The sequence below is a fragment of the Artibeus jamaicensis genome, unplaced genomic scaffold (genome assembly GCF_021234435.1).
Source record: "Artibeus jamaicensis isolate MK-2021 breed Jamaican fruit bat unplaced genomic scaffold, CSHL_Jam_final contig_585, whole genome shotgun sequence".
In the NCBI taxonomy this organism is placed as follows: Eukaryota; Metazoa; Chordata; class Mammalia; order Chiroptera; family Phyllostomidae; genus Artibeus; species Artibeus jamaicensis.
In genome coordinates this window covers 2,199,232-2,220,504 of record NW_026521894.1, presented here as the reverse complement: position 1 = coordinate 2,220,504, position 21,273 = coordinate 2,199,232, and the positions used below count along the sequence as shown (strand labels likewise).

Here is a 21,273-nt window from a genome sequence, read left to right as displayed (position 1 = left end):
TAATTCTGTCAACTCTAAGGGTGAAAAGTTCTACTTTGATAGTATGATTTCCACTGCCCTACCAACAAAGCTAAGCAACATATTTTTATTAACCAATTGCACCTTTTCTTCTATGAACTGCCTATTTATATTTTTGCCCATTTTTCTATTATGGTTTATTTTTTTAATCTATATATTAATTCCTTGTCTGTCCAATGTATTACAATTATTTTCTCCCAGTACACTACTGTATTTAACTTTGTTTATGGTACTCTTTACCAAACAGAATTTAACATTTACATACAGGCAAATTTGTCAGTTCTTTCCTTTATGCATTCTGAACTTCCTAAAACTATTAAAGGCTTCTGAATTTTCTTCTAACATTTTTATTATTTTATTTTTTGCAAAGAGAACTTTAATTCATCTGGAATTTATTTCTGTATGAAGTGTGAAGCAGGAATCCACTTTGTTTTATTCCATATAGATAAACCAATTTTCTAGTACCATTATTAAAGAAAGTGTCTGTCCCCTAAACTGAAATGTGACTTTGACCAAACGTTAAGTTCTCATTTATTCTTGGCTCTACTTTGGACTCTTTTTCATTCCACTAATCTTCTTGTTCCAAATATATACCATATTTTGGGGGGTATAAGACACACTTTCTCCCGCCAAATCTGGGAGGAAACGGGGGTGCATCTTATAGTCCAAATATAGCTTACCTGGCTCCTGGTGGGGTAGGGTGCAGTGGTAAAGAGGGATCACAGGCTACTAAATATTTTACCACATTTTTTGCTTCAAAAATTTTTTTCCCTATTTTTCTCCTTTAACACCTAAGCGTGTCTTATGGTCTGGTGTGTCTGATAGTCTTAAAATTATGATAGTTTCAATTATAAAATCCACCCACTAATATTTTTCAAATATTACTAATACTCACAAATATATTTTTGATGGAAGCTTTAGAGTCATTTTTCCAGTTTGAAAAATATGCAACAGAATCTGACTGGAAATGTATTAAATTTATATGTTATTTTGGAATGAACTGACAATTTTATGAAACTGTTTTTTCTACTCCAAGACAGCTTCCCTTTTATTGTCTTTCTTTATGACCTCAAGTAAGTTTTAGTTTTCCTTTCACATATACTCTCCTTTCTTACTAACATTTAAGAATTTTATAGATTTTCTTGTCATTATAAGTATCTTTATACTTTATAGCTGATCACAACTAGTTTAGAGAAAGGTTATCAATTTTTATATTTATATTGTATCTAGATAACTTAGTAAATTTCTTAATTATAAAAGCTCTAGAAGTCTTTTGATTTTCTAGGTATGTATCATTTACAAGTAAAATAATCTCTTTTTATTTTCATATTATACTCATTTTATTTCCTCTTCTTTGCACCAGCTATAACACCTAAAACAAAGTTAAAGCATATTTACGATAGTGTACATCATTGACATAACTGATATTAATGGAAACAGTTTTTAATCCTTTAAGACAATGATTATTGCTGGCTTCTTAAAAGCAGTTAGTTTTAAAAATCACCTTTACCTTTAAAAAAAGGAATAAAGTGTAATATAACTATGCAAAGTGGTCTACTATATAACTAAGTAATCTAATCATTTCCCTCTTAAAGATTTCATTACTTTCCAGTATTTCAGTATTGTAAGTAACATTGTAATGAACATCCTCATACATAAATGGTTTTATGTATTTCAGACTTCTAGGGCCAAATGCTAGAAACTGAAATCCTGGTTTAAAAGATACAAACATTTTACAGCTTTTTATACATTTGCCAAATTCTTTCCAAGAGATTTTTTCATTCTCATCTTTTTTTTTTTAATGTTTTTTAAGATTTTTTATTTATTTATCTTTAGAGGGGAAGGGGGAAAAGGAGAGAGGGAGAGAAACATCAATGTATGGTTGCCTTTCATGCGTCCCCTGCTGGGAACTGGCCTGCAGGGGACCGACCTGCAACCCCGGTATGTGCCCTGACTGGGAATCGAACCGCGATCGTCTGGTTCGCAGGCCCGCGCTCAATCCACTGAGCTACACCAGCCAGGGCTTTTAAATTTTTTTTTTAAAGCATTCTCATCTTTTAAAAGCTCTTTTATTGATGGTATAATAAAGTTTAATAATAAGGAAAATATAAAAGAGAAAAAGTACATATTCAAATGTAAAAGGATGGGTAAAAGCCTTTATGAAATTTCAGAACAGCTAAAATTCAAAGAAAGAGTATTCCAACAAGAACTAAGGAGACTAAATATCTCCAGATTACATTTAGGGCAAGAAGATTAAGGGAATGATGCTTGATGAGTATCAAAGGGACCACAGAATTCCTAAACTCGAGGTGCCTGGCCATCCTTTTCTTTGCCAAAGGCAATGTTCTCTGAGCCAGAAGGGGAAACTAAAGCCTAAAATGCATAAAGATATATTAGAAGAGTGTCTAGCAACACTGCTTTTCTGAATATCCTAGGTACTAAGAAAACTTACTAATAAAATGAGACTGAGTACTAATTAATTTAATGAACTGGTGTCAAACTGTAAAGCAGTTTCTACTGGAATTCCCCAAAACACCTGTCCCCTCTGGCCCTATTCTATACAACAGTATCATCACCAACTTAGATTGAACTATAAGGAAACATGGCTATTGCCCTGGCTGGTGTGGCTCAGTGGATTGAGTGCTGGCCTGCAAACTGAAAGTTCACCAGTTCGATTCCTGATCAGGGCACATGCCTGGGTTGTGGGCCAGGTTCCCAGTTGGGGGCATGAGAGAGAAAAGTACACACTGATCTTTTTCTTTGTTTCTCTCTCTTTCTCTCTCCCCTTCCCTTCCCTTCCCCTCTCTCTAAAAATAAATTAAATCTTTAAAAAGATTTTATTTTTAAAGAGTGCATGGTTATCATTATGCACTCAAATGAAGAATAGTAAATACATTGCAAAATTGTATCAAATAAAATTTAGCAAATATTAATGCTAACTACAAAAACATCAAGTACAAGTAAGTGGTAGATGGAAAAGCAGCAATTCGCACTGTGTATGGCACAGGATTTCCACTACATTAAGCTCAATGTAGTGAAATACTCAAAGGCTGTGAAATAATGGCCTCTGGCTCTGCTATAAGAACCACAGAACTGAGAATGAGAGCACAAATGCTCCCACAGTATTATGATTTGGCTCAGACAAGTGAAGCAACAAAAAAACTACCCTGGACTTTGGTAATTTATACAAGCCTTATGATTTTTTTCTTCTCTGCTACTATCAAAATTAGAAAGCATTCCTTGCACATTTATTCCCTAAATAAACTACATGACTGCCAGGAAAGCATATGAACAATAGCAAAATTTCTTTTTTATTTTCTCCACACGAGAACACGTGATTTCACTATTAAATATACAACTAAAAAAAGCAAAAAGAAGGTAAGTCAAACAAACAAACCCAAAACTGAAATAAAACACTAGGAGAAACTTTATTTCTAATTGTATGACAACCAAAAAATGATTTAAGCAACAAAGAAACTGGCTATTTCAAGTGTGAATATATAAAGATCTAAATAATGGTCTGAGCTGGATGTAATTCACTTCCTATGTTAAATCTAGGTTATGTCAAATTAAGGTACCTTCCCACTGAAATATGTAAAACAGCACTTAGTTCATCTCTATTTCTCCTATAATAAAAGCAAGAGTCCCAAAATGTGATGTTTACTAGAAATTACGTGCGAGAAGGGCATCCTAGAATTCAACTAAATGTTACAAATACAGAATCTGGAGTACCACTGTCAACCCTACTTGTCAATATAGGGCAGAGAAGGAATACCAAGTAGACCAAGAAATAAGAAGGTAACTTTGTTCCAGTGACATAACCTACTCACCTTTGATCCTCTGTACATTCAGATCGGGAGCATTTTTATCTAGTTTGAAGTAATATTTACTTTCAAAAACCATAATGATTTTTCCAAAATACAAGAGCACTGCTTTTATATTTTGGAGATACACACCTAGAAGATGTTTCTGGAGCACCTCCAGAACCAGCTTGACCTTGGCAAAAACTTCAGATGGCGACGGATGTTCCATGTCAGTCATCATAGACTCAAAACGAATGATAATGATATTAGGCTGGCTTTCTACCACAGCATAAAGGGAAGGGCAAGATGCCAGAGGCCTAAGGATATACTTCAGCAACATTTGACCTGAAAAATTACATGAACACTCATCAAAAATCACTAGAAGAAACTTTTATATAAAACCTATCAAAAGCCAAGATATTTGAATCTAACCAAAAATAAATAAAAACATTTCTTATTTATAATATAAATAAAATGTCCTGGCCAGGTAGCTATGTTGGTTGGAGCATCATCCTGATACACCAAGGTTTGTGGGTTCAATCCCTGGTCAGCACACACTCAAGAATCAACCAAAGAAAGCATAAATAAGTGGAAAAACAAACTGATGTTTCTCTTTCTCTTTCTCTAAAATTAATTTTAAAAATACATATTATTATGACATTACATACCACACACTATTTACTGCAGGTTTTCCCACGGAAGTTTCCCAGATTATCTACAAATTTTTTAATTATTCAAAAAGTCAGATAAACAGCAACAGCTAGTTTAAAAAGAAAATAAAAGTATCTAAGCCCATAGTAAAAAGACTAATATATGACAATTCCATTTGATGAATCATGAGGCCAAACCCTATGATCCATCATCAATGTTATCCAGAGGATATTCTATAACTTTTTTACTGTCATTACTTTAACACCAGTAAATGAAACAACGTAGTGTGCCTTACCAAATAATTTAAGTTTAGTATGTAGCTCTCCAAGAATAGAAAATGCCAAGAGGACAGAACTGGTTGGTGGCACAGGAGTCTTCTCTTCACTGTGAGACTGTCCAGTGCATAAATGAAGTTCTGTTTGCAGGCAAGATTCCAAGTTGCTGGTATCTGAGAAAAAGAGAAAAAAAATATCAGCTGTCTCAGCAAAATAAGATATTCCCACTTCTATTCTTCACAGTCCATTCTCTACTAATATTCCTAAATATGTTTTATTATAATACACTTTCAATGCAATCAAATATTAACTATGTCCTTGATATCACTTTAAAACAAGAAACTACTTTTTTTATCATGTTCAAACTAAGTGCAAAAGATGACATGCCTACAATAAATGTTTATTAAATATGTACTGAAACACTGAATGAAGGCAAAAAATGAAACACCCTAGTTTCACTTAAGACATCCTCTTTTTTGTTCTTTCTTACCGAGTAAAGAGAACAGCCTGCCAAACAAACATAACAGGAAGGGTGCATTATAACAAAGAATATATCTGCCATTTTCTCATAATTTTAGTCTGCTTAGAAGTCGAACTTAAAATTTTCCATATTATTTCCTTTCAAATACCTAAAACAAATATGTGTGTTGGTGTGTGTGTACACACATACATATCTAATGTATGAGTATGAGGAGGCCAAAGTGGACATTGAAAAGGGAACAAGGAGAGACTGTGAGGTTCCCCCTGAAAAAGACTAAATTTTAAGATTCAGTGTTAGAAATTATATATAACAGGTTTAACAGCACACCCTTTACATATATTCTCAGGAGTTTCATTCTGTGCAAACAACACAACAAAGAGGGTTCAGGCATGGGTGGCAGGCAGACCAAGAGCTAAGTAGTATAAATAAATGCCGGGGCCAGAGTTACCCTATTTCTTCATCTTGCAAAGCACCCCCACCTCATGATTGCTCCCATTTTACCCCAAGGACTGAGAAAAATTAAGCCAAACCCATCTTTTTGATCCCCCGTCTTCTTTCCTCAGCAAAAGAGACAATATCTAAACAGATTCTTTAAGCTTTCTACCCAAGATAAACTGTTGGGATTAGGGCTCTTGGAACAGATCATCCTACTATCAAATGGAAACTTTGTATGGTCTTAAATTGCTACCATCTCTTTTATCATACCCTTCACCACAAGACCCCGCCCACTCAATCATCTTCACTCTTCTCTGCTCCTTCCTACTGAAAGGAACAGAAAGACAGATGTAAGGGCAGTACAGTGAGGACACTTAAGAGACCCAGATAAATCAGTCCTAACAAGCATTTTGCCTAATATGAGAACTCAGTATAGACCTGCAAGGTTAACAAATGAAACCTTAATACAAAATGTTTAGAATATATTCAGAGGTCAATTGGTTCAGGCAGATTAAGCAAAGCAGTCCACCTGAGGTCAGCAGCACCTTTTGATGGTGGGAACTTCCATACGATCAGCTTCTGCCACTCTTCGCCAAGGTGATAAAGTATGTTCTGTTTTTGTATCGTGAGCTCCATGCTAAGAGATTTCAAGATTTTTAAATCAAAGCATTTTCTGGCTTTTAATAACTTCAAGTATTTCTGTGCCTGGTAGTGAAATGGAATCATTGTTAAATATTCCTTCTGGACTCGGGACAATTAAAATACATTTATATACTGATAATACAAGGGAGATAAAATTTACTAAAAACAAGCATAGTACTAATTGTCCATGCTTTGGAGAAAGCACTGAATACCTCTTCTAGATGTTGAGCAGCAGTGACATACTTCTTCTCTGCTAATGCACAATTATATTCTTCAATAGCTGTAGAAAACTGAAAAAATAAGCATAGTTACTAGGTATTTTATTTTATACATCCTATTATTTCAAGTCTGTATGCTTATTTTTAAATTATTAAAAATACCATGTAGTCAAGGAATACACATTTAATGAGACCAATAGGGGAAAAAAGAACCTTTCTCACCACCAAAATACTAAAGTTTGAAGTTACTAACCTCTTGTAGCTGTTTAAGCAGACTTAGGACTACTGAGTCTCTTTCCAACTGTTGCTTCAAGTCTGTAAATTCAGCAGTTGATACATGAAGATCCCGGCGGACCTAATTTACACATCAAAGACAAGTATACTTTTAAGCTATACTACATGTAAAAAATAAAACACTTAGTCCTGGCTGGTGTGGCTCAGTGGATTAAATGCTGGCCTGCAAACCAAAGAGTCACTGGTTCGATTCCCAGTCAGGGCATGTGCCTGGGTTGTGGGCCGGGTCCCCAGTAGGGGGTGTTTGAGAGGCAACTACACACAGATGTTTCTCTCCCTCACTTTTTCCCTCCCTTCCTCTCTCTAAAAATTAATTAATTGAAAAAAACTGTAAAAAGAAATAAAACACTCATAGCTAATCAATAAGCTTTATTAGATGAATATAACTCATGTTGGAATTGAAATGTGGGTTAAGATTGGGATGTAGTAGGAAGGGACCTTAAATGGTCTACTTAGTCCAAACCCTCATCCTTGCAGGAATGCCCATCCCTATCACCATAATATCCTTGGGTCACCATCTATTCTTAGTTTAAACCGTTATCAATCATCAGAGAGCCCATCCACTTAGATTACGAGAAGGGCATCCCCAGTGCCGACTCATTCCACAGGCAGCACAGCTCTATTAAGATTTTCTTATGATGAGTCAGAATCCACCTTCCATTCTGTCTCACCTTTTCAGGGATTTTGTAATATCGATTATTACATGGCTCCTCCCATCAGATTTAAGTATGTTAAAATTTCCCCCATCTTTAAGAAAAAATTTCCTCTACCTTAGCAACCATCCTATTGCTTAGTAGCTACCTTATTTCATTCTTCCTTGTCACAAGCAAGTTTCTTACAAGAGTGATCCATACTCACTGTTTTGATTTTCTCACCTCTCATTCACTCTATAACCCACAATGATCTGGTTTCTATCCCCACCATTACACCAAAACTATTCTAAAACAGTTGGTGCCAATCAACTCTTTGTTGCTAAATCCAAAGTACGTATCATCAATTTTAACTATTTATCAGTACACTGTTACTTTTCTTCCTTTAGTGCAATGACACCATTCTCTATTGATTTTCCTCCTTTCCTTTAGCCTTTCCTTCTGACTTTTGCAAGCTTCATTTCCCCTGTGGCTACTTCATATACATTGATATTCCTTTCTCCCTGGCCTTTTTACTCTGAACCAGTGGTTCTCAAAAAATAAACTGTTTTTTTCGTCTCTCTATCCAAGGACATTTGGCAATGTCTGGAGACATTTGGGCTTGTCAAAACTGAAGGAGTTCTGGCATCTAGTGAGTATAGAGCAGGGATACTGCTAAATATCTTACAATGTACAGGATAGGTCCCACAACAAAGAATTACCCAGCCCCAAATATCAACAGTGCCTAGGTTGAGAAACCCTGCACCATACATTCTCTCTGGGCAATCTCACCCATTGCTATGGCTTCAATTTCTATTCTGAATAATAAACTACCCTTCATCGCACACCCAAGGAGTCTCATGGCTTCAAACAGCATCCATGAAACAGTACCGGGCTATCTCAAGTCCACATCATTTCCCTAACTTCCAAACGTGTATGGATGGGGTGCTGTGCAAGCTGTTCACTCCCACCCTCCCACAGTTACAGCACATGGCTACCCAACTAGACTAAATGTTCTAGCATCGCTCACAACTGGCTGTGACCAGGTGTCTAAGAGGGTACCGGTGGAATATAAGCAGGAGTGATGAGCACCATTTCCAAGTCTGGATCTTAAGAAAATATATGTGCCTCCTCTGTGTGTTCTCTTTGCCTTTAACCTCTAGCTATAATCTACACATAGGGAAAAACCAACTTCAATCACACAAACAACAAAATCCTAGAGTAGTGCTTCTCAAACTGTAAAGTATATACATAACACCTGGTGAATCGTATTAAAGTGCAGATTCTGATTCAGTAGATCTGGGATGGGCCTGAGAGCCTCTGTTTCCAACAACCCACCAGAAGCTGCCAATTCCGCTGCACTACACTGTTGAGAGACAAGTCGTTAGGGTCTCTGACATTTCTACACTTGCATGTAAGGAATAACTGTCTTTAGTTCTAGACTATCTTTTCAAGGATGTTTGTGAAGTAAACAACTTGGAAAAGAGGGATGATGTTTCCTTCCAAAACAAAAAGCAGGCATGCTTACTACCCATTATAGGATATTCAGGTTCCCTAAACTCAGTTCTCTTCTATAATGTAATCCACTACGCATTACCCTTCAGGAACTGGGGCTCAGGATCCTGCAAAAATGCTCATACTCTGGCTACTGCTGTGAATAATAAACTGTCCTTCATCTGACACCCAAGGAGTCTCGTGGCTTCTAACAGTATCCAAGAAACAGTAGCAGGCCAACCTGCTCACTTGGAAATAGGTTAAAACCTCAGATTCCCTTCACAGTTCTTGACACACACTACTAAAGTAGCTAGGCCCTAGGTTTTAGAATCAGCCTGCTAGCTTAGACTACTGTAATTTTTTAAAAAATTTATCTGCCCTGATGTTGCTCAGTGGTTTGAGCACCCTACCAGGAACCGAAATCACCAGTTTGATTCCCAGTCAGGGCAGGTTTGATGCCTGGGTTGTGGGCCAGGACTCTGGCAGGGGGCACGCAATAGATCGATGTTTCTCTTATCAATGTTTCCCTCTCTTTTTCCGTCCCTTCCCCTCTCTAAAAGTAAAAGCTTTTAAAAAATTATTTCTTGTTTGAGCCATTGCATTTCAAGTTTGTTTACTCCTGCTCCCTCACATTTTCTCTCTCTCTCTCCAACAGTCTACTCTCCATCTTAATACAACCCAACTATGCAGCTTTATTTGCATATCCCTTAAGTAAGCCATATTTAAACTCATTTCCCCTACAAAAACCTACTCCTTCTCTAGATTCTCTATTCCATTGAATGGCACATCAATGACCAAGTCCCCCTTATCCTTGATTCCCCATCTTTCACTCCCCACATCAAAAGTCCCGAAGATTCTATCTCTTCAATGTCACTAGGATTCATCTGTAGAGAACCGGTTTGTTTTAAATCAGGCAAATGTGACTCAGCTCTCTGTGGAAAACCTACAGGAGTGATGTGGTGGGCAGGAGCCAGACCCTCAAACCGGGTTTTCCTGTGGGAATCAGGCCTAGAAAATGCATACGGACTGTTATGGCTTGCTCTTGCTAAAACTCCATCACCCTGGTCTGAAAGAGCAGATGTGTATTGTCTATCTTGAAGGTTATTTCCAAAACCTGTGTGAATTTTCCCAAGGACAGAGCTAATCAGCTCACCATCTTTCCCTTCTACATTTGTTATTTTAATTTCTTTGATTATAACTAAAATGTAGACAACGATATTCTATGTAATAAATAATAAATCCTTCTCTGATGTAAGACCTGAGAAAAACAATAAAAGCCTGTCCAGGCAAGGGCTGGGGCACTCTCCTCTTGAGAGAAGTGGCAGCAGGGCTCTCATCTTAAGAGAGTACCATACCTTCCCTTTTTCGCCACAGGATTGCTGCAGTCTATGCATTTGTTTTCGTCTTCAGTCACAACACGCAGATTCTGCTGGCCGGAGTCTGCCACATTCGTCCATTCTTTTCTACCCCCATTGCCACTGACTTTGGAGCAGGTCACCATCTGGTCTTGCCTGATTACTTTAACTGTTTTCTCATTTCCCACTCTCATTTCCCTCACATTCTTTCTTTAAACTGCAAACAAAATGGGATTCCTAAAATTCGAATCTGATGTCACTCCTTGCTTAAAATCCTCCATTGCTTCCATAGTCCCATCAAGACAACAACCACACTACTCCAACTGACACACAAGGTCCTTGCTTACCTTTCTAATCTCATGTCATGTTCCTTCCCACAGAACTCCCTAAGCATGGTCAGATGAATACTTGCAGCTCTCTAAAAGTGACAGCTATCCACTACCTCCACGCCTCTGCAATGCTGTCCCCTCTGCCTAACTAAAACACTCGGCCTTCCTGTTTTGTCTAATTATCTATCACTTCAGGTTTTGGTTCAGACTCTATTTCCTAGAGAAAACCATCCTTAGCTACATCCCTTCTCTCTAACTGGATTATTCCTATTTAGTATGCATCACACAATATTTTACTTATCTATAGCAGGTATAAGATTCACATTTAAAAAAAATGTCTAGTTCTGCAACTATCACACTGGAACCTTGTAGATGTTAAATAAATACACCAAGTACTAAATAAACCCCAATATCCACTTACTGAATCTAATTCTTCTCCTCTAGCCATAAATTTGAATCCCTCTCCCATGAAACAGGGCTTCAAATCTTGAAAATGTTTCTTACTAAGGCTAAACACCCTTAGCTTCTTTCACTGTTCTTCAGATGGTGTGGAGTTCAGGCCTGGATCTTCTCATCTAGACCAGCTGTTTTTCAAAATACAACAAACAGAACTGAGTAAATTTCACTAGCCATAATCTGGCCAGTGAAAGGTATAGAGCCCATTAATCTCTTGTTGCAAACACTTTACTTCTGAAAGAATTATCTAAGATTGCACTATTAACTTATTGATCATATAAACTCATACTGAAAATATTACTTGAACTGTGCCAAAGTCGTAGAATAATAGATTTGTTTTTATTAAAACCTTCAATCAGAATGAGTAGTAAACTGGCTATTAAATAGATTTTTCTAGGTAAACTAGTGGTTTCCCTACTCGTGATTCAAATTCTATACAGAACTTTTGAAAACACATCCATTCACTTTCCTTCTTTGGTGACTATCAAAGAGAAAAGAGTTGGTGTCTTTTCTTAAGGACCTTTTAGGTTACCTCAGCATCCTGATTTTGAAGGTCAATGGGCCCTAAGTGATAACTTAGAAATAGATGTAGAAGATACCTAAGATTGGACTGTTTAAACCTCTGGTGTTGGTTTGATTTCTTTCAACTGCCTGTTTTTCTTAAAAGGAAACTGCAGGGAAAAATGTTGCTGAGGTAATAGAAGTGAAAAATGTTTTTAAAATTATAAAGCAGACATTTGTTTCCAGACTGGCTTACTTTTTATTGTGATTTCAGAACTCTGGCAAACACGGTAAACATTCTTAAAATCTGCCAGACTTTTGAAAGAACTTTAGCAAGCACTAGTTCCAAAGTGACACGGTACAAAATGGGCAAGGATTCTCTGTGTCCAGAAAAAGTGGCTTTATACAGGAAGCAGAGTGTCTGTCATTGGCAAACCAAGCCAATTTTCCAGAATAGGGCTAAAAGACAAAGAATGCACGAAAGTGTGAATTTGTTAAGGCCAGATGCAGACAGAAGAGAATGCTGGCCATTATCAGATTCAAATATTTTAAACTAAGAAGTGACAAAACAAGAGGCCAAATGATCCAGTCTAAGTTTCATGTTTTCATTTTATTATGAGGACAAAAAAATCTTGAGACTTATAGTCATAGTCAAATGTAAGACATTATTATTATAGCTAAAAAATAAAATGTTACCATAAAAAGAAAGTTTCTTAATTATATTTTTGAAAAAGAGTCCTATTTTAAGGTTGAAAGTCACCCTAAAATCGTCTAATTCAACTTCCATTTACCAATTAAAAAAATGAGGCCTTGAAAAGTTGTACAGAAATGAATTATCCTAGGAATCAGAAAGCTTCACGGTCTCCCTACAAACCTACTCAATATAACAAACTATTCTTACCTCACTCTCTATCCTGGATTTCAGTAGATCAATATCATCAGATAGCTTATCCACTTGGGCAACCAGGTCCTGTGCACTTTGCATGCTAGGCAGGAATTCACTGTACTTCTTGCTGATCATACTGCACACCTCACCCTGTAAGACAGAATAATACCAAAGAGATGTGTTGGGAGCTCAGTTAAAAACACATGTCTTCCATGTTGGAGCCTTCTTGCCAGTCACCATACCCTTTCACTTTCCCTCCAAGGCAATGGGTTTCCTTGAAAAACACATTTCTCCTACTGTTAAAGGCCCCATAACATGATTAGGGTGCAAAAAGTCAATGATCAACAAATCTCAACAGTGCCCAAGAGTTATACAAATGCTGGAAAAGAAAAAGGCAAAGCCAGATGTTTTCATGTTTAACTATTATCAGCTCAGATTATAGCCACCAAATTAAAGCATATAGCTAATAGAAAAAAGTGGATAAATTAAATCCATAATCTGTATGCCTCATTCAATGTATGAATTTCTGTTTTCTTGCTTATAAAATTGAAGGCCTAATTTTATAACCCTAAATTGATGAGTTTCATCTCCTTTAATTCAAAATAATTTAATAAACAAGTTATGGAATACTTTTCACTGAATTAGTCAATGCTTTGGAAGATACGAGATTAAATTATGCTTGCCCAGAAATAAGTTCCTTTTAGGTAGGGAAGACAGTATACACTTAAGTAATCAGAATACAGAAATGTAATAGAACAAGAGAATTAATGTCCTCCAGGAGAAATGAAAAAGACGTCACTTCTGCCTGACAGAAAATGGGGAAATTTTTCACGCAGGAAACATTTAAGATGAAACCTGAAAAATGGGTAAAAATACTACAGGTAATATAAGCAGAAATGGCAACATATGTAAATCTGAGAACCAGGGGGAAAAAAAGTGGACCTGCTTGCAGTACAGAAAGTAATTATCATCTGGCTGAAGATTCCAGTTAGAAAAAGAAACTCATGAGAAAGGGTAAGTCAGGTCCCAAACATACGGAAAGGAGCCACGCTAAAGTAGATTAATAATTGGATCTCACTCCATCACATAAAAGTGGTGAAAAATTCTAAAGCCACGTTAAAAAAGAGATGCCAATGACATGAATACTTAAAATTTCGCAAACTATTTTTGTAAAATAAAACCATTTCATGCCTTTATGGTACAATGTCAAACCTGTTTCCTTAAATCCAGACGTATGCGGTACACCTAATTTTATACGAAAGGAACAAAGATGTGGGCAAATACTGGCAAGATAGTAACAGCAATACACAAGGAATTGTGTGTGGCTATGTGCCTTTTGTTTCTGTATCAGTCTCAAAACAGGGTCCATGTAAGTGCCATTCGCATGTTTTCAACACTCGGCACTGCCTCAACGGCCTGGGAAATGTAGAAGAGAGTTTAATAAACATACTGATGGGTTTTAACAAGAGAAGTTTCGGGAAGGAGGATGGTACAATCCTCCCAAAGCTATTATATTCATCTACAAATTGTACAAGAAGAGTGGGCGGAGGAAACAAGCCCTTACGGATGGGGAGGAGCCCTGTCCTCATTCCTGTCCCTCTCAAATGCTCCCTCCCTGGACATCTTCCAATCCCAGCTCCCAGCTCTGTGCGTCTCCTCAGTCTCTCTCCTCTCCCCCGACGCCAGGTCTCCCCAACATTCCCCCAGCCACCACCCCTTCCTTTCCACCGTCCCAGGCCTCCTCGGTCCCCAACCCTGATCTGAGCTTCCCTCCGAGCTCCCTCCTCAACCCACAGACTTCAAGTCTTCCCGCCCCTTATTCTTCCTCCCCAGCTCACACCTGACTTTGGTCAGACCCACTCGGTCAGCTCTCGGCGTCCTCTCCGCCCCTTCCCGTCTCACAGGGATCCCGCATCCCATTTTAGTCAGGCAACGGCTGCCCCAACTGCACCTTGATTTCCTCCACCCGCCGGGTCAGATGGCTGATCCGAGTTCCCAGATCCTCCTTCTCCAGACTCCCCGAGTGTGCCAGAATTTCCGTCACGAAGGAAGCCATGACTACAACAGGAACCCAGGAACACTAGTTTACTCTCCCCGAGCCAGCGCGGCAGCTCCAGTCCCGCCAGCTGCCTCCGAACGCGGCCTGCCGGGAAACGGAGTCTCTCGGGCTCCAGACCGCCACACAGAGAACGACAGCTGCACTACAACTCCCAGCAGGCACCGCCACTCTACGGGCTTGGAATCTCCACGGCGTCTCGTAGTGGGCAAACTTGGGAAACGCATTTTCTTCAGTAGCTGTTGACGATATTTTTTCCCACCAGTCCTAACTGAACTTTTCTAAATTTTAAAACGCGTATCTATGAAATGTATCTAGGTAAGAAGATCTGACAGGCCTATCTTGAACTTTTTCATTCAATATTCTCTCTAATGGGCCCGCATTGACTATGAAAGTATAAATGAATAGTGCCCTCTAGAGTTGTGCAAAGAAGTGGTGTCACCTCCTTATAAGTGTCTGCCGATACTTGCTGTTTATACTGCATAGTTATATTATATCTACGTATGTACATATATACATGACCACATTCTTGTACATACAACTATACATATATTACATCTACATAACACATTGTATGTTTGTATTATCTAGGTACCAATAACAGCATTGTGTGGACTAGAACAAGATACTCAGCACTTTTGATCAGAATATAAATGAATTCTAGAATAAGCTTTTAAAATTGCTTCATTATTTAAATGTTACATACTGAAAAATGATCGCAACGTATGTACAGTATGATTCCTTTTTTAAAAAAACAAATATAAATACACATATAGAAGTAAAGAATGTATACCAATTTATTCTAATTTTGTTTTTCTGCAAAAAAACTATGTACTGCTTTAGTTAAAATGTTATCTTTAATTTTTTTAATTTGTCTTTGAGGGTTGACTCCAAGTAGATGCTGATCCTAAGGTCCTTGTCAATTTTAAGTGTCTGTGGGACAATCTGCTTATTCTAGTGAGGCAAGGGCAGCTTCCTGTGACATGAACAAGGGAAATGAAATGGAGGTTGAGACAGGAAGCACAAAGGACAGGCATAACATCCTAGGAAGCTGCTCTCCATAGAAAACCAAATCAACTTCTATTTGGCAGACACGACAGTCTCACTTTGAATTCTAAATACTACTACTAATAAATGCCCAGTTGAAACCAAGTCTGAAACTCAGGCTGCCTGTCACTGCTCAGTCAAAAAGCAGAGACAGGGATTGGATTATAATTGTGCTTTTATTAATATCAGAGGCCAGCAATCTAAGAACGTGGCAGGTAAAAACTCTAACATCCACCTTCCCGTTGAATTAAGCAAGTCTATATAGGGGAAACGTGGGAATCTGGAAGGGGAAATTCCGAGGGGAAGCAAAAAACGTGCCCTTTCCCTAGGAATTAAGGGGAGCTGAAAAGGAGTCCTGCCACTTCCTATTCCCAAGCTCCATGGATCGCTTTGTTCTGGTGTTACTTCTCCATTTGCAGTAGCATTCCTCTCTTCCCTGGCACCTGTGGTTTATGGCTTATGAAGCCATGTATTCTCTGGTTAGGGAGGAGAGGTATAAAACATTTGCTTTCAAGTGTCCTTGGTTAGGGGAGGTAAGGTCTTTCCATTCACCAGCTGGCTGTAAATTGCTTAAATTGTTTGGCTTTGTTTGATTTTTCTTCTCTCAGTTTCCCTATTTCACTTGCCCAGGAATTTTCCTTGCTCCTTACTTTCCTTTCTCACAGTGAGAAAGAAGGACCTGAAGACAAAGTTCCTGAAAACATGTATTACATATTTGTTGAGCAACTACTATATGGCAGACATCGTGCTAGGCTGGGAATCCAAAACATGTAAATAAATAATCCCAGGAAAATATAATCATTACTATTTTGGAGGTAGATGAGAGATGGATCCATATTTTGTGGGACCTAAGTCTCATACAGTTGCTGGAAGGAGGAGGACTCTTTAAGGAAGAGAACATAAAAAAACAAATATTGTACAAAATTACGTGCAGGGCTTGGAAGGTCCCTGAACCGAGGCAACTAACAAGCCTTGAAACTTAATCCACCACTGAGAAAGGTACAAAGGGCGGAGGAGGAGCTCCAGTCTCTGATTAAATCATGAAGGTTTCACAGTAGGAGGGAATCTGATCTGAGAATGGAAGAAAGTGTCACTATGAGGTTGAGGTTCTGGGATCTTCCTCTAGGAAACAGAGCCACTGGAAACTGCAAACACAACTACAGAAGCTCCTCCTCTCCCTGGGCCACTGGATAAACTAAGGACCATTCCTCAGGGTTCCAGGAGAAGGCAGGGAAGAGCCAGAGTTAGGCTAAGGCAAGGGAAGAAAGGGCATGTGGAATGGAATGAGATTCCTACACACGGTCAATGCATGCAGGTATGAATGGATATATGAATAAATTAAAAAATTAATAGACGAATAGGTTCTGTTTTTCCTCACTAACCTGATCTCCTTCATAATTCATACTTATCATGGTTTATATGTCTCCCAACTCACGGATCTTCACGAATCATCAAGAAAGGGCTCATAAAGGAAAGTCAAGGAAATAAGGAGCAACATCTGAAAAGATTTCCCCTGACTTATTATGGCTCCCACACATGAGTCATGGCTGTTTTCGGGAGAAAATATCAAACACAAATCTGGATGGGTGTATAGCATCAGCTGAGACTGTTTCCAAGGGTGTGCATTTTGCCATTGTGTTAATCAGAACCTGTGGTTGTTCTAAGAGCAGCAGAAGGACCCAGTGATTTGACAAACATCCCATTTGCTTCAAAAGAGTATGAAGGGAGGGACAGGGAATGGGAGCAAGTATGGATGAAACCAGATTGGTATGAGTGGAAAATTTCTGAAGTGGGTGATAGGACATGATATTTCTTCATTTCATTTGCTCTACTTTTGTATATGTTTGAAATTTTCCTATAATAAAACATGAAAAAAAGAGCATTCCAGGTAATTTTCCTTGTCTCCCTCCACGCTCCCACCACTGATAATCTCATCAGACTGCTTAGGTGTTGAGACATCATGCAAATAAATCAGAATTCTGCTTTCTCCTTGCTAAATGTCCCACTCCTCTGTTTTCACTTCCTACTATACCACAGGGTAATCGGTAAGTTAAATTTGACTAGGGGAATACATTGATCAACACTTATATCTTTAATAGAATAAATCCTCATTTTCTTCTGTGTTTTGCCATAAAGATTACCCTTCACCAGCATGCTGATGTCAGCAGCTTGCAGGTGCAGTGCAGGAGAAATCACTGTTGCAGCCTGGTGACCTCATGTCACAGTCCCAGCCACCTGGCTCAGGAGTTGGGTCTGTTGCTTATCTGTTGGGGAACCTTGTCAACTTACCTAACATGGACCTTACAATAATGGTAAATAGGGATAAAGTATCTAACCAAAGTCTGGCATTTAGCCACACAGAGTACATGCCAAATACTTCTTGTCCTGTCAGAACCTGCCTCTTGGTGGCAGCAACAAGTAGGGACGGAGGCTGGTGTGACAGCCACCTGTTTGCAGGTGCTGTCCCAGCAGCAGCATGGGACTAGGGAGGGAGTACTTCCCTTCCGGTACCTTCTGGGTCTGGGTAGGTTCCTTGGATTGGGAAATTTTTTAATTTTTCTCCTTATAAAAATGCTGAATAATAAATGTATAAAATAGACAAGCACAAATAAGGAAATAAAAACTATCCATAATTCTTTCACTAAAATAACCAGGGTTAACATTTTGTATATATGATATATAAAACATTTGTGGTATATGATATACAGAAATCTAGATATCCACACAAATCTGCATATAAATGCACTTTTTATGAAAGTGAAATTGTATTGTGTATACTGTTTGGTCACCTGCTTTTCTCAGTTAACAACATATCAAAAACATTTTTTATGTCATTAAAATCGCTTTTATATCACTTTAAAATTGCTGCCCAGAATTAAACAAAATGTACAATTATTAACAATACTTTGGTGGACATTTCATAAATATTTGCATATTTTCACAGTAAATTAGGGTAAGTTCCTGGAAGTAGCCTACGGGTCAAAGCATGCACGTGTTTGACAGTATGAACACGCAGCTATGTTGCCCTCCAGAGAGCGTACATTAATGCACCTTCCCAGAACTTCCTACTTGTCATCTCAAAACTGGAGAGTAATTTTAACCAGAAGTTTATGAATTTTCTCGTTAAATATATATTGATATCTCACTCTCTGGGACCCTCCCCTAGAATCCACACCCACATCTGATCTTGGGCACTGCCCCTAAACTCAAACATTGCAGAGCTCCTGGCACCTGCTTCAGCTGCTGCCTGGGGAACTGAAACAGAAGCCCTCTCCAGATGTGAAAGTCCTTCCATTCATCCCTTCCAAAAGTCCTTCCAGCTAACCAGTCACTGAGACACCTAGCCTCCTTTTCTTTCTGCCTCTGCAGTGGGAGCAACCATGGCCTGGAGTGTCCTTGGGAAAGCCCAGCTTGGGGGACTGCTCCTCTCTCTCCTGGGATGGGTCTGCTCCTGTGTCACCACTGCCCTGCCTCAGTGGAAGACTCTCAGCCTGGATCTGAATGAAATGGAGACCTGGATCATGGGCCTTTGGGAGGTCTGCGTGAATCAGGAGGAAGTTGCCACTGTGTGCCAGTCCTTTGAGTCCTTCTTATCTCTGCCCCAGGAACTCCAGGTATCCCGCATCCTCATGGTGGCCTCCCATGGCCTGGGATTACTGGGACTTCTGCTCTCTGGCTTTGGGTCAGAATGCTGCCAGTTTCACAAGATCAGATGGGTATTTAAGAGGCGGCTTTGCATCCTAGGAGGGACTTTGGAGGCATCAGCTTCAGCCACTACCCTCTTTCCAGTCTCCTGGGTGGCCTACACCACAATCCAAGACTTCTGGGATGACACTATCCCTGAGATTGTACCTCGGTGGGAGTTTGGAGATGCCCTCTACTTGGGATGGGCCGCTGGTATTTTCCTGGCTCTTGGTGGGTTACTCCTCATCTGTTCGACCTGCCTGGTAAGAGATGTGCCCTTTCCCCAGGTGGCTGGTCCTACAGCCCACCATATCATGCTACAGCAGAGGAGTCTGATGGCTCCTTCCATCCAACACCAAGATCTAGGAACCTGTTCATCTAGGACTAATGTCTGCCAAGGAATCTCTGGAATAAAGGAATATCAGTAGAATCCTTTCCCTTCCTTACCCTTCTTCACTCTGGATTTTGCTTGCCTCATTTTGGTCGTGGTGGTAACTACCTTGTTTGTTAAGGATTTGGCTATCTTTGTAATAAAATGTCCTTTATTTCAGAATGAAAAATCAAGTCATAATTTCTAACAAATGTGTTTCTCTGATTAGGACTTATTTATATAAAATGCTTTTAAACTCATAACATTAATTATATACTTGATTCTTTGTTACTAAGAAAAATATATGATAAAATTGTACCCTTCATAGAAAAATCTAGTGTGAATAGTCATTGTATATATAACTAGAAAAGCAGAAGAATATGCCTTGGCAAATGAAAATGAATTATTGGCCTAAAGTAGCACATTAGGACAGGAGCCTTCCTTGTGTCCACTTTCAGCATTAGGAGAACAATTTAGTAGGGAGTTTCACAATATATCTTTGGTGCTTTGTAGATACTTATCATCCCAAAGACAGACTCTTATTTCTGCTTTGTTATAAGACTATGAGTGGTCTGCTCTGCCTCCCCAGTGTGAAGGTAAGAAAGAGGGTGTGTGAGTGTGGTCGGGTGATCAGCCATCCTGGTTTGCTCAGAACTGGGCACTTTTAGTGTGAAAACTGGGAAAGTCCTGGGTAAACCAAGACCAATTTGCTATTCCACGGTGGCTATGCCCCAAAACTGCCTTCATAAATGTCTTTTACTGTAATAAAATCATGTTATAAATCCTTAACTTTCAACCCAAATGTCAGCAGACCTAATCAGCCTGTGGCTATAAATTAAGTTCCTTTCCCAGCAATGACCCTAGTGCCTGCCTTTGCTTGTCACACCTGAGCCTGCACTGTCAGGCCTGGTGCCTTGACTACCCCACCCCAGGTTTCCCTCCTTGTGCTTGCACATGAACCTGTCTGTCAGCAGAGACCACCCTGCACTGTCCACCCTGCTCGCTCACTACCCTCTATCCCTCACTCCCTTAATTGGATGGAAAAGAGTGGCCATCAACCCTGTCAGCAATCCCACAAACAAAGGGAGAGAAAAACTAAGAGCGATGGCTCCCCACTGTCCCCTTCTTCCAGTTCGGATGCCTGCTGGGCTGCATGGAGAACTGAAGCTCCTCCCTCCCTTCTTGGGTGCTGTCCCTTGCCAGGTCAGCTCCGAGTCCTCCATTGCTAGTGCTTAGATGCGTCTAGCTTCCCAATAAAACAGCTCTGACAGAGCCCTGGCTGGATAGCTGCTGCTCAAGCAAAAATACACACACACACACACACACACGCACACACACGCACACGCACACACCCTAAAACAAGAATAAACAAGTTTGCCAGCATAGTCCAGGCCAAGTCCCTCCTTAGAAAATTAACCTTTCTTTGTTCTCTGAGAAAACAACTCTGCCAGATGCAACTTCATCTTTGGCAGCTTTTACCTTTTTGCCTGGGGTAGGAGTCACGGTTTTTCCAGAGAGCTCCTTTCCCTTTTAAGTTTGATCTTTTGTGTATATCCATTGCCATACACAGATCCACATGACTCTTGGGTAAATAAATTTCTGAGTGTAAAGGGTGGTTTGCATCAAATTTGTATTCTGGGTTTCTCTGG

The 21,273-nt window shown here is 39.1% G+C and overlaps 2 protein-coding genes across 2 annotated transcripts in view; one reads left to right on the top strand and one right to left on the bottom strand.

Moving 5' to 3' along the window:
- The window catches only part of ZW10 (zw10 kinetochore protein), a 36,586-nt gene extending 21,982 nt beyond the window's left edge, over positions 1-14,604 (bottom strand). Inside the window, exons 1-7 of the mRNA XM_037151325.2 lie at positions 14,419-14,604; positions 12,483-12,617; positions 6,777-6,878; positions 6,518-6,595; positions 6,209-6,368; positions 4,768-4,920; positions 3,975-4,166 (exon numbers count right to left, since the gene is read on the bottom strand). Coding sequence (XP_037007220.2) covers positions 3,975-4,166; positions 4,768-4,920; positions 6,209-6,368; positions 6,518-6,595; positions 6,777-6,878; positions 12,483-12,617; positions 14,419-14,523 — 925 coding nt within the window. The 5' untranslated portion in view covers positions 14,524-14,604. The remainder of the gene's footprint in view (positions 1-3,974; positions 4,167-4,767; positions 4,921-6,208; positions 6,369-6,517; positions 6,596-6,776; positions 6,879-12,482; positions 12,618-14,418) is intronic.
- Positions 14,605-18,950: 4,346 nt separating this feature from the next.
- Positions 18,951-19,636, top strand: CLDN25 (claudin 25). The gene is given in 2 exon segments (XM_037151312.2): positions 18,951-19,554; positions 19,557-19,636. Coding segments are annotated over 2 exon segments (684 nt in total).
- The last annotated feature ends 1,637 nt before the right edge of the window (positions 19,637-21,273 follow it).